General features: G+C 41.3%; 2 protein-coding genes and 1 pseudogene across 2 annotated transcripts; 1 reads left to right on the top strand and 2 right to left on the bottom strand.

Annotated features, from left to right (window-relative positions):
* Positions 1-997: 997 nt before the first annotated feature.
* si:dkey-109j17.5 (zinc finger BED domain-containing protein 4) lies at positions 998-5471 on the bottom strand. Its single transcript, XM_035656224.1, has 5 exons — positions 4830-5471; positions 4289-4543; positions 3939-4198; positions 3245-3845; positions 998-2591 (listed from the first exon to the last, which is right to left on the bottom strand). Exons 1-5 carry the CDS (start codon positions 4977-4979, stop codon positions 1749-1751), a joined length of 2109 nt encoding a protein of 702 aa, XP_035512117.1. The 5' UTR covers positions 4980-5471; the 3' UTR covers positions 998-1748.
* Positions 5472-6250: 779 nt separating this feature from the next.
* Positions 6251-9146, bottom strand: ccdc115 (coiled-coil domain containing 115). The gene is made up of 5 exons (XM_035656251.1): positions 8869-9146; positions 8316-8419; positions 8118-8230; positions 7827-8018; positions 6251-6756 (listed from the first exon to the last, which is right to left on the bottom strand). Exons 1-5 carry the CDS (start codon positions 8986-8988, stop codon positions 6617-6619), a joined length of 669 nt encoding a protein of 222 aa, XP_035512144.1. The 5' UTR covers positions 8989-9146; the 3' UTR covers positions 6251-6616.
* A 2203-nt stretch (positions 9147-11349) lies between these two features.
* LOC118323833 overlaps positions 11350-13288 on the top strand; it is a 2840-nt pseudogene continuing 901 nt past the window's right edge.

The raw sequence follows: 13288 nt of genomic DNA, 5'->3' as shown, positions 1-13288 counted from the left end.
GGGGGGGATGCTTCAAGCTGCTTCACATACACCCATGAACAACAACACACCCAATGGGGATGAGCAAAAACACACTTTTCATAGATTAACACACTGACACATCCACGCGGATATCTAGCAACCATCTAAATCCACAGAGACATCCTGGGGTGATAATCATTAAGATCACAGCAATCTTTGATAATTATGATCAATGAGGGAAATCTCTTTGCATCTCACACAGATTAACACAATTCCTCTAAAGTAGTTTTCAAGAATAACAAAAACAGTAACGCTGAGATGGATGTGGTTTGCAGTTGGTGAAAAAGAGATGTAATCCTTGTGACATTAATCACATCTATTTAAATTCTTTCACAGTTAGTCCTCTTCAAACTGGTTGACATTGTTGTCTCACTGTTCCCATTAATCACAAAACATTTCTCAGTGCATTGAAGCAGGTACGCCTACTGATGCAGCATTAGAGAACAGGAGTACGGTAGCTACATATAGTTTCCTGCCATTTAGTTTTAAGTACTTTAGTAATAAGGTTGTGAGCCTGGTTAGCTTTGAAACAAAAGGACCGTGTAGGATGTGGCTGCTGCCTTCCTGCTGACTCAAATTTAACTGTAATGGAATTACATGCAATTACCCTGCCTCCCCACTGGCCCAGCCACAGAGTCCCTGAATAAAGGCAAACACACACTGCAACATTCACAGTTTCTGCTTCAAAGTGATGCCCTGCAAAGTGGTTTCAAAATACTTCAGTGAGGTCAGACAAAGAAAGAGCCTCTGTTGTGCCACATTCACTCATTCTCTACTCGTTTTCTGGGGCACAAGAAGGGTCAAACCCATTTCAATTCCTAAAAGTAAAAAGTAGAATTGGACATGAAATTGAAAAAGTAAAAAAAAAAGTGCTGATAAAGAAAATGAAATGGAATTGACCTCCACTCTGAAAGAGGACGTGGATTTATAAATGACCTGCAGAAGAAAATATAAAAGTATTAGGGTAAAAAAATTAGATAGAAAAAGCAGATTTCAACTTTTCTACATTGGCAAAAAAAAAAAAAGGTGTGCAACATGCACACATGCATGAATGCACTCACATCTGCAAACTGCGTTTGGAAGTGAAACTCATTTATTATGATGTCCCAGTGATGAGGCATACAGACAGAGAGAAAAAAGTGTATGATGCAGCCGATGCCTTCCTTTCAAAAACAACATCAAATGAATTAGTCACAATCTCTAGGGTTATCGTATATCAGTGAAATAAATCATTTGCTACAGTATGCAATAATTGACCATTTGGTTATTGTTGCTATGTAAGTGTTGGCTGATACAGACACAAGCTGTCTTTGGGGGTTGAGAGGATAGAGTTTGAGGGCGTTGTGGTCTTGTGGTTGTCTGAAGACCCTGATCAGGCAAAATAATGTCAAAGTAAATGCTTTAGTATTGATCTGTTTCTAGTCCCCTCAGTCCATAGCATGCGGTATGATAGTCCGTATGCAGGCTACATGGTAGACAGACAGCAATGCACACCTACTGCAGTCTGGAAAACCCTTCTTAAGGATGGAGACTGAGCCTTGGCTCTGAAATTGTGGGTAATTCATTCCATCTCCTGTCAAATGATGTGTATCATGAGGACTATGTTATGCTCTGCTAGCTCAGTTCCCTTAGAAAGGAACAGAGGTTTGTATCCAATAAGTAACTTTACTGCAGATATAAAGCCTTCAGTTGCTATATTAGGTAAAAGAAATGCTTGACTCTTAGCTTTAAGTCCATAATAATCTGTAGTTGGCTTTGAGGTAGATGAGCGTCTCCAGGTTCTTTGGTAAGATGCGGCCTCTCTCTGGCCGCAGACAGCGCCCGGCAGTAGTGAAAATGCTCGCCACTACAGTGCCACAGGCAGGTATGGTAAACGCTCTCTTGGCCACCTGGGCGAGCAGAGGAAAGTCAATCGCTTTACGCCGCCAGTAATGCAAAGCCTCCTCGTCCGTGGGTTCCTCTCGTAGGTACACGGCCAACTCCTGCTCTAGGCTCTTGGCCTGTGTTGTGGGTCTCTGCTTGATGAAAGAGAACAGCTTACAGGGCCGTGAAAGTGAGGAGACCGGCGATGGAGCTGGAGCAGGAGGGGTCTGGGATTGAGGATGTAGGTCTGTGCTGGGGTCTAGGGGGCTGGAGGCTGTGGAATGTTTGGATAACTCCTCTATGAGAACTTGTCTGTGCCAGTCAGGGTTACTGCTCCAAGTGAGCTTGAACTGGGGGTCCAGGGTGGTGGCAGTGATGTAGAGGGGGTCCTCCAGGATAGGGGCCAGCCGACTCTCTAAAGCCTGGCTGAGGCCCACCAGGAGAGACGGGCAGTGAGGGGTTGACGTTTCAGAGAGGTGCTTTCGAAGGCCCAGAACACACGGCAGAGCCAGGCTGATGGACACGTGTCTGTCTGTCTGCATGTCTGCCTGTCTGTCTCCGTGCACCATGTCCCAGGCCTCAGTGAAGGGCTCCAAAGTGTCAGTGAGCTCTCTCAGCAGGGCTCTCTCTGACCCACCCAGAGCCAGCTCCCCCGGACCACTCATCTCCTCCAGGAACTCCACTGAGTCCAGCAGTCGCCGAAGCACCTGCACCAAAATGAAACAAATTTTTTTTTTTTTTAAACCATGGAAACATACTGTTGATTCTCACATTCCTCGGTCTCATAACATAAATCTCACAGCTACATAATCAGGCTATGAAACTAATGTTATTGTGGAACCATACTGGTAATGCTTTATTTTAACCCCCAAAATGTATCCTTTGAAGCAAAATATAGACAACCAATAAATGGCTCATAAAGTTCTGTTCAGTTCAGTCATTTCATTATCACAGATGGGAAACTTGACACACAGATAAAAAAACAGCAGAATTACAAACAAATGTTTCCTGTACAGGAAAACAACTCATTGGAAGCAGATATTGGGACAATTTTAAGTGTTTATCAATGTATTTGTCACTCTTACTCCTCCTTGAAACCTCCATAACTGTTGCAACTGGTGATTGACAACAATAGAATAAATGTAAAACAGTTTTAATATATCGTGCTATATTGGTGATAGACAATATCATGAAAAATATAACGAAATATAGTTTACATACATTAATAAAAGCTTAGAAATATCCTTATACTTGCTGATAATTACGTTACAGTGTGTTATAAAGTGTCTCATAAATGTCTATATACTGCTTAGGGGAGTTAAAGTGCTATCTGTACATATGACTTAGTAATATTACGTACCTTAAGCTGGGCAGCCCAGTCTTTTGCTGCAGGAGGGGCATTTCCTGGTCCCCCTATGATCAACCCAGGACCATCAAACACCTGAGTAAGTTTCTCAGGTGGGACGGCAGAGGTAATGTAGTTGTAGAAACAGGCAGCCTTGGCCAGTGTGGAGGAGAGCTGCGGACAGGAGTGTAACCCCTCGCTAACACACTGTTCAAGAGAGCGAGAAAAACAGTCCACTCGACAAACACCCAGACCCTGCTCCCACGAGTCCTCCCATTCTCCTTCCTCTCCACCATCACCGTGGCCATTCCTGATCCCTTCTTCCACATTGTTACCATTGTCCAGCTCTTCTTCATCTTCTTCGTTCTGCATTTTGGCGAACGGAGGTGAAACCAGGAAACCAGGAAGACAGCACGGCTTTACTGCTGTTGTTGCCAGCAGAGGGTCCGCAACAACACGAAACGCTCTGCCTGACACGCCGTGAGAGTGACACACTTCATCAAAATCTGAAAGCACACGATTCCCAGAGATGCCCCCAGTCAGGGGCAGACACGCCAGGAGAGCTGAACGCATCTGCCAATCAGATGTAAGAAAATGGCAGGTGACACCGAGGTACCTACAGAGAGAGAGAGAGAGAAGTGGACTCATCAGTGAGGGAACCAAACCAAGTGGGAATCATGTTGTTTTTGATTGATTTTTACTTCCTTACCCTGAAGTGGCTCCAGTTAAGCCCCTCCAGAGATCCAGGCTGAGACTGAGGGCGTGCGTTGAGGCCAGGGCCTGACGGGTTGCTAGCTGAGCCTGGTAGGCGTAGGCTGGGAGGAGCTGGCTCTGGATGTAGTGCTGGCGCTCTGGGGTGTAACGTGGCTCCAGGAGCTTAAGTAGCTCTCTGAAACCTTGATTTTCCACTATGGACACTGGCTGCAGGTCACGCACAATCATCTTAGCTATAGCCTCAGAGATCAGAACCTACAGCGAAAAAAATATATAAATGCCCTTTATTATAGCTTCACTGTAGATGTACAAGTGTTTCATACTGCTACACAATAAAACACACACCTGACGTGGGTCATGTCTGTCAAACCTGGTCACCCCTCCTCCAGAGCCTCCTCCTGTTCCACCCTCGAGACTTCCCATTCCTCCAACACCTCCACCTCCTCCTCCTCCTCCTCCTCCTCCTCCAGTACTGATGGGAATAGTGTAGCGGGTATTCCCTCCATTGGTGGTGAAACTATGCAGAGAACCAGAGGAGTAACCCTCTCTCTTCATATCCTTTCTCTTCACAAAGTCATCATACATAGCCTGGTGTTTCCGCTGAGTGGAAGAGAGACAACAGTGTTATTAGTTGACAGGTGGAATAGTTGATTCACTGTTTAGGCATACATCTCCACACCATACTGCCTTGGGGATGAAGATACAGTATGGGTAAATCCCCCCTTTGCAGAGAAGCAACAGACAGCCAGGTTTACATAGCTGACAGTGTGTAGTATAAAAAGATGCCATAGGGACATATGAAATATGATAAAACTGAGAATGAGTGTAGCTGCTTCCTCCCTCTGTATCAGAAAGGGCACACAACATTTTATTTTGAAATCATTACCTTGAGATGCGTTACGAAGTTGGACGTGACACTCCGCTTTGCCTGGATTCTGGTGCCACAAGCCTTGCAGTTGGACTCGATTTTGCCATTTTCACCTTCAAACACAATATTAAAGTAATCCAGAATAGACACCTTCGAAACTGACGCCATTGGAGCCCACAGTCCCTCTGCTCCGAAGTGAAATCAACTTGCGATCAAGGACAATCTGAGTCTGAGGTATCAATCTCACCTCGCCTCTAATCATGAGCGCAGGCCGGCGTGTTTACTTCCCAATTCCTGATCACACATCAAAAAATGTTGCTGCCAGTTGCGCAGACAAAAGAACATTTAATCCCAAGCGGGAGTTGCGTCGCTTGCACGTCCGAAATCGGCCACAATCAGACTACAAGGGGCTGCTGCGGATGTCTGGAAACATCAATAATATGATAGAGAGGCTACATCCGTTGTTTTCTGCGCTCCTATTTGTCGTTCGGACGCAAGTGGAGAAGAGGAGGCAGAGCATTTCATGGAGGCATACAGACAGTATTATAACTGGAGCAGGAAGTACACACAATAAACGGGAGTTTCGTTTCCCGTTTCGACAGTTCCCGGTAATGTTCGGCTGTCCCCAGTCAAGCTGCTTGGATCGGAGGGTGGTGGCGCTCGGTCAGATGACTTCAATTATGGTCGTTATGATAAGAGGAGGTCGTTTGCCTCTGGTGTTATACTCGCAGTAGGATTTGCAATTAACGCTGGATTTCTGTATTCAAAATAGATTTTTTTTTCCCAATTTAGTTATTTTTTATTTTACCATTGTTCTTTTTTTTTTTTTTGAAAAAACACAAATACACATATTACTTAAAGGACAATATGGTGCCACTCTCTAAAACAGCCTAGTGGATTTATTAATGGTTGACAAGTAATTTAATGGTAACTGTACTCATCGGTTATAAGCCATTATGAAGAACGTTTGGGTTGCCAGGTTGTGAAAATACCCTTATCGATTAAAGCATAGTAAAAATAAAGTTCGTTTGTACAGCAGTTCTTAAAAGCAATATAACAAAGTGCTTTACATAAAATATAAACAGAGAATAAAATCAACAGGCAGAAACAACTAAATATGAGCACAAAAACAATTTAACCTACAACCTTATTATGAACTGTGAACGATATGCTAATCAATATGTTTGACTATTCACTTTATGGAAAAGGGATGGAGAGGATCTGCTCCACAACATACTTATTAACAACTTATTTAGCATTCATTTATGGATTGCCAAAAAAAATTACATTTCCATTATCACCAAATAAAAAGAATTAACACCAGTTAAAGAAAACAACCTACAAATGTTTTTTATTAATGGCTTGATTCATAAATCATCATTCATAGTTATTAATTGCAACTTTAAAAACGTCTTCTAAAAAGGTGCCATATTGGAAAGTGGTACTTACCATTTATTGAAAAGATTCAAACAGGTTCTGTTTATATTTATAAATTAATATACAGTCTACTACATTCACTTTATTAAGCCTCAAAGACACCATTCACAAACACATCTATCTCAAAAAGTCCACAAATGTATCAGTTAGACGGACAAAACGGCACAAGATCAAACATTATTTATATACCAATTAATCAAATATGGACAGCTTCATCTGTAATCTCCACTGCAAACTCCACCAGGAGGATCACTGTTGAGTTCAGTTGGCCCTGAAACATAATCTACTGACTAATCTGCTAATCTGTCACTCTGTGTGGCCACAGGCTCATCTCAGGTCATCTCCAGCTTCGACTCCATAAGAGTTATTTAGTCTGCCAACTTGTCCGACTGGGCTGCTGAGGCTTTCTCCTGGAGAATGTGTTTGTCTTTCATGCTGTGCTTCAGCTCCTGTCTTGTGTTCAACACTGAAATCTGGAGGGTTGCAATCTCAGCTGACAGCTCTATTACTGTAATATGACAGAAAAAAGAGAGGATGAAGGACGAGGATGTCATGTCATATGGAGGATGGGTTTCTTGTTGATAAATAAATAATGGCATTTGTGTGTCTATGCATTGCTATATGTATCCATATGGCTATTGTTGTGAGTATACACATGCACCTATATATACACAAAGATAAAATCCTATGTGCTGAACAAATACAAGAAACCAATGAGAGCTCAACACACTGCAAATAAAGAAAGTATCTTCACCAATCTGATAAGATATACGTTACATAGTATAACAAAACATACTGCAAAAATAGAAAACAACAACAAAATACAGAAATGTGCTGCAAAAACAGACTACACAAGCTAATAGAGAAAACACAACCATATACAGACCGCACAACTAAATACAGGGAAATCTGCCAAATTGTACAAAGCTGAGTTGCATAACAAAATGTTTCCTGGGGACACTGAAACCCAAAGAACACACTCAGACATGCAAATAGTTGCCATGGTTTGTGGTTCATGGAGTTCATTACCTGATGATACAGGCTAAAGGTAGCCTGCATCCCAACTGGGAGGCCAGTAAGGTTAACACCAGGTGTATAGCAAATATCTACAATAATATCTTAATCATGTATCAGTTAGCTTATTTTATAACATCAATTACAAGCAGTCAGAAGGCTGGTCTGTTCCTGTATTTGACTGTGTTTTCTGTATTTTTCTAAAAGTTTTTTAAGCTGCATGTGTATTTTCAAAATGGTGTTTCGCATTTTTGGAGTTTTATTTTTCTGAAATGTGTTAAATGTTTTATAATTTCAGTTGAATTGGTAAAGCATGTAAGAATGTGTTATCTTAAGTTGCAATGACTTGAGCTCTCAGGGCCACATTAAACATATCAGGAAAGATAAATTGATTAAATATAGGATGTAATGTGTATAACTGTTGCATTATCCATCTATTCTTAGCAGTATCTAGTATGTACATACATATCAAAATTATGACATAATCTTGGTTATATCTTATATAGTATTCACGGATTAAAAACGAAACAAAGTATATACTCTTTTGGAAATGTAATATCATACCTTGCTTGAATGACAACTGTGCTTGTTTAAGAGACTGTGGCACCAGAATCCCAAACCATTTCAGTGGATCTTGCTGAGGATTCTGGTCACATTTTCTTACTGGAGTTACTTCAGGAGCTTTCTCACTACTTGCTTCTTCACTTTCTTTTTTCTCTGTGATATCCGTTTTTGGTTTGATTCTCCTCCTGACACCTATGAAACCACATCATGTAATAAATAAAGATGTATTAGTTTATAGTAAAGGTAAACAACATTCATTTTGACACAGCACATTGACTATGGCAAGCTCACCTTCTTCTTGAGGTCCAATATCCTCTATTGACCTTGCATCTGTTCCAGCCTCATTGTTACACTTTTGTTTAACCCTTTCTGTGCAGAAATCCACCTCACCACTGTCAAGAGTTCTGCAACACATAAATCCAACTTATAAAAAGTTTTAAAAAAATTGACAGTCCACTGGACAACGAGTTAGTTAGTCTAGTTCCTCACCTAGTATGAACGGAGACCAGTGGCTCTATCTCGCTCGCATACTGAAGTGCGGAGACTTGTTTGTTTCCCATGGAATATCGAGCCTTGGACATGGAAAACCATCCCTGTGGGGAACACAAAATGGTAACTTTACATAACACATAGGTGCTAAAGTGGGTTCAGAGGACACAGGATAAAACACAAGCTTCAAACATAAACAATAGGGAGTGTGATGTGCACATACATCTGGAGACAGAACTTTAGGCAGGGCTAATGATGGTTGTGAGGAAGAAAGAAGAATTATTCATGTTTATTGAGTATACTAGACATTGGTTATTAATTATCTCGATTGTTTGGTCTGTAAAATGTTAGAAGATAGCGAAAAATAATCCCTTACAATCACCCAGAGCCCAAGCTGACAGTCAAATGTCTTGTTTTGTCTCATCAACAGAACAAAACCAAGGTAAGATATTCAGATTACTACTACAGAAACCACCAAATCCTTACATTAAAAACAATAACATATCCAAAAACCAGAAATGATAGGTGAACTCTACATGGTATTCTGTGCTACCTGCTCTATGAGAGAGTTGAGAGTGGCTCGTTTCTCCTCCAGTAACTCCAGCTGCTCCATGAAACCGAGCAGCTTTTCGTCCAGTAGCTGAGAAGATTCCTCCAATTCGGACACACCCATGTCTTCTTTTTGTACTAGCTCAAATACTTTCTCATACAGTCTTTACCGCCGTCGTTTCTACTAAAAATCAGCCCTTAAACGTTAAAATAGACTGCATCGACCCGTTAACAGTACAATAGACGTTTGATACTTCCGTATAGCATCATGTGACACGTGACGTCAAGTGTTTAACACCACGTGTCATTGCAGTAAAACAATTATAAAGTAAAACACAAAAATCACGTGTCTTTGTTGTATTGCAATTTTGAACGTGTGTGAGTAGCATATTTTTACTAATTTATGAGTATATAGTATAGTATAACACATATTAACAAAGCAAAGCAAGGTGTATATCTTTAATGCATCTAACGGTTCATCCTGCATGGTTATAATGTTTTCACTATTATTTTAAAGTTACTACAAAAATAATCTGACGGAATATTTGTCTTCATAAAAGTTAAGTATTTAGGAAATTATGTTAGAAAACAATATACAAAAGAGTAGTTCCCATACCGGGAGTCGACCCCGGGGCCGCCCTGGGTGAAAACCAGGAATCCTAAGACCGCCTAAGACCCATATGGGACCGGTTTTTGAATTTATTGACGTATACTTGTTAAAGGGTATTATGGTATGCCAGGCTTTTTTTCTAACGTAACATCGTTGTGTAGTCCTAGAAAATCTGCCGTTCCCCTTCACGTTTTTGTTTACTTGTTAACTAATTAACTTTAGAGTAAATATATAATGGCTGCAATCTGAACGAAACTCGCCTTTAAGTTAAACTTACGCAAGTTTTAAGAACAAACCGTTCAGATACACGATGTGACGTGCAAGATATGCGCAAGCAGCAATAGTGAAAATAATACTGAGGCAACAGTAAGCTTTATAATGTAACTAACTGTTAATGTAACGGTTAGAATTTAATGTTAATGCACATCGCTTGATATTAGCCAATTATTTCGACCATCAAACGAACATTTATAAAGTTGTTTAACGTTAACATAAAAAAAATAATTAGCGTAAGTCATTAATGTAGCAAAAGATTCAAGTTTCAAGATTCAAGAACTTTATTTACCATTTGTGCTTGCAACAAGAGGAACTCATGGTGGCGGTTGTTGATCAGAGAGTCAAGTCAGGTATAAAAAAAGCACCAACGGAACGACATAAAATCTAATCTAGCTAAACATATACATTTAAATTGCACGAAACCCCATCTAAAAGTGTAAATTTGCATTCCTGAATTGGCACATGTATATTGCATAATGCATATATGCATAGGCCCCGAACAAACATATTAATATAATATAATATGATATATTATAGGCAAAGTGCATTGTAAGTGATTGCCACAGGATATTGCACAGCCCCGGAAGACCATTAGTTCATCTTTTTTTGCCAAGAGTCTCACGTGTGGCAGGGAAGGAAGCTTCCTTATGAACAGGTTGTATGTGCAGTTGTTTGTGTTTTGAGGGCAGGGAGTGAGACTGGTGTAGTGTGTCTCGTGATGATTCTGCTCTGCTCTTTTCTGACAGCGCTTGTGTGTACGTTAGCTGCCAAGGAGAACTTATTAAGTAGTTATAGCCGTAAGCTCCTATTTTGTTATCAAGTTATAAAGATAAGGAGCGCCACTTTAAACACTGACAGTAGAACCAAACACTAATATCTGCTGAACGCCGTACGCGGCGTAGGTCTCGTAGCCTTACCCATAAAGGGCTTCCGCAGCTGGGTGGTAGCATAACCCCCTCCCAGTAGGCTCCGGCCGTGATCGTATAGTGGTTAGTACTCTGCGTTGTGGCCGCAAAGCAACCCCGGTTGAAAATCCGGGTCGACGCAGGGTTAACATCCCTGACACGGCTTGGGAGGATTTTTTTTTTGCCCTTTATGCACAGAAGTTATGAGTTAAAGTATTTGCTACGGTGTCGCGCCCCAAAACAGGGAGTTATTTAACTTTTTTATTTAACTATCGATTCCTGCCATGCACGTTTATATTATTTCATGTGCAACTTCCTCGCCAATATGGGTGAACCTGGGCCTGTGTATTTTAGTTCGCTGACTATCAGTTAATTTAAGTTTGTTTTCCAGGCAATTTCAAATGTAATGTCTTTTCCTTCATTGATATTTTTTTTTAATAATCTCCCTTGGTTACGTTGGGCAGTATCATCATTAGTATTTAAAGGTTTAACCTTCGGCGCGATGTTGTTCTAAAGCTCATTTCTGCCGTAGTGTCTGTGGACTCCTGCAGCCCGTCAAAGTGAAAGATCTACCGTTAGAAAGAGTCGAAACTAGTAAAATAATTCCATTTTAAAATGCAATATCTTTACATAAAGAGGCCGTAATATTCACCCTTGGCACCGAGTGTTGACCATATTTTAGCCAACAGTGTTCATGAAAGAGGGGGACGGTCGTCTGGGAAGTAAGAGAAAACGCCGTTTCATTGTGGTTGCCAACGACACGTCCATGTTTCGCGAGATGAAAGAGCCAATCAAAACGGGCCCAGGCCAGATCGCCAATGTCCGCTTATGTCTAATGCAGTACGGTCATCTGATTGGTCGTTGGCGATCAACAAGTAAGCCTGCCCGCAATAAACTCTAGTTAGTTTCCGCAGGGGTTTGAGTTTATGCTGGCTACGTGTAGTTAGAAAGCAGTGGATAACTGGACCTCCTAAGAATATTATTATTTTTTAAATCATCATATGCATTAATTATAGCGCCTGTGGCTGGACATTCATCCCCTGGTAAGGTAAGGGGACCAAAAATACACAGTTTATTATTGCTTGTAATCTTATAATTTGGAACTCCATTGAATGCATCACTCCCTGAACCTTTTATACGTCTCAATTGCAACAAGGGATTGCTTCAGACGTGACTATGCAATATTATATTGTTAATATAAGCACTGTTGCTGAAATAAATCAATTTTAAGCCTGTTGTGGATTGTTGTTTTTTGAAAGAGTGTTTACCATCCTTTCTTGCAAACAGATGATGCGATGCCAGCATCCCAGCAACCTGGAGTTCTTCATCCCCTACTGGGACGGACCTTTGATTCCACCTATGTCTGCCAATGACGCGTTCTATTGTCAGAGATTCTGGTGTTCCTGTTTTTCTGTGTCTGGGGTGTGTTTCTGGCTTGTGACATGGCTGATCACCGCGGGCCAGAAGGGCACCGGGCCCAGGCTGGGGACGTGGAGGGCGTTTGCCGTGTGCTGGTTTTGCTTGTGTTGGTTTCATCATGGTGTCATTCCGTTCTCCCAAAACTGTATTATGATATTATTCCCGGAGACCAGACTTCCTGTCCACAGCTCTGTGGTAAAACAATGAAGAACATGTTTAGTTTAAGAAGTGCATAAAGTGTGATGGTGCCAGTCTTGAAGTGCCCTTTCAGTTAATATGTGTTATACCCTTTCTTCCCCCTCAAGGGGAAAGAGTACTCCAAAGGAGACAGTAGATAAAAGTAATGTGAGTTCATCCTTTATGGCAGACTTTGTTGAACTTTTGGCAATAAAAAAGAAGGTAATTTAATTGTAACCCTGCATATTTTCTTTCTCTGTAGAGCGGATAAGCTTTCACAGTCTGTATGGAGACCTGTGACTGCGTGGTTATGGGGACCCTTCAGCTTTTGGCAAGTGTTGCCTTCTTAACCTAGACAAGGCCCTACCGATTTTGTTCTGCCAAACTCATCATTTCATTAGGTAAGAGTAAATTAAGGCAAATCTAATCAAATTACTTATTGTTTTACCCCAGCCAACTGGGTCTTTTTAAACATAAATCTGATTCCAAGGTCAGCTGTATGGGCAGTGTTTTTTCTACTCTACACGGAGCAGCAGAGATGGTTATGCTCACAGTGAGCTGGGGAAAACACCAGTCACTCCTGGTTGTCTAACTTTTGTTGTTCCATGAATGTGCTGTGGGTCGTGATACCGCCTAGCCGGCTCATTTTGGATGGCATGGAGGCAGGCGTCAGCCACAAACAAGGCACACACTGACAGGGCACAAAGTCACACAAGTTCAAAAAGAGGAACTGACCGCAGTGGCGGTCTAAAAAGAGCACGCAGTACGACAGAAATTCATGCAAAGTGGATGCTTTTACTGGTAAACAGGCATTTCAAAAACCCCCTGGGTTAATATTAACATCGGTTACTGGTAAAGAACCATAAGAAGGCATTTTATCATGTTTCATTTTACGCATAAGGGCGTGCCCAAGGAGGGGGATCTTTTTCTGTGTTTTTAACCCTTGGGCCAAGTTACAAGAAGAACTTACTGTGGGACAGTAAGAAACAATGCACTGCTGAAAACGAGTGAAGGGAAAGGACAGCTGGAGAGAGCAT

The sequence above is a fragment of the Morone saxatilis genome, unplaced genomic scaffold (assembly GCF_004916995.1).
Source record: "Morone saxatilis isolate NCDOM2014 unplaced genomic scaffold, NCSU_SB_2.0 Contig15, whole genome shotgun sequence".
NCBI classification, from domain to species: domain Eukaryota; kingdom Metazoa; phylum Chordata; class Actinopteri; family Moronidae; genus Morone; species Morone saxatilis.
This window is presented reverse-complemented; position numbering and strand designations above follow the sequence as displayed.

Bases quoted from the DNA above. Each gene is read 5' to 3' on its own strand.
- si:dkey-109j17.5 (XM_035656224.1), bottom strand. From the start codon at position 4,979: ATGGCGTCAGTTTCGAAGGTGTCTATTCTGGATTACTTTAATATTGTG. The intron at 4,199-4,288 runs GTGTGTGTTTTA...TTTTCGCTGTAG, and splicing joins ACAGACATGACCCACGTCAG to GTTCTGATCTCTGAGGCTAT. The intron at 2,592-3,244 runs GTACGTAATATT...ATTTTGGTGCAG, and splicing joins ACTGGGCTGCCCAGCTTAAG to GTGCTTCGGCGACTGCTGGA.
- ccdc115 (XM_035656251.1), bottom strand. From the start codon at position 8,988: ATGGGTGTGTCCGAATTGGAGGAATCTTCTCAGCTACTGGACGAAAAG. The intron at 8,019-8,117 runs GTGAGCTTGCCA...GTGGTTTCATAG, and splicing joins TATTGGACCTCAAGAAGAAG to GTGTCAGGAGGAGAATCAAA. The intron at 6,757-7,826 runs GTATGATATTAC...GTCATATTACAG, and splicing joins ACAGTTGTCATTCAAGCAAG to TAATAGAGCTGTCAGCTGAG.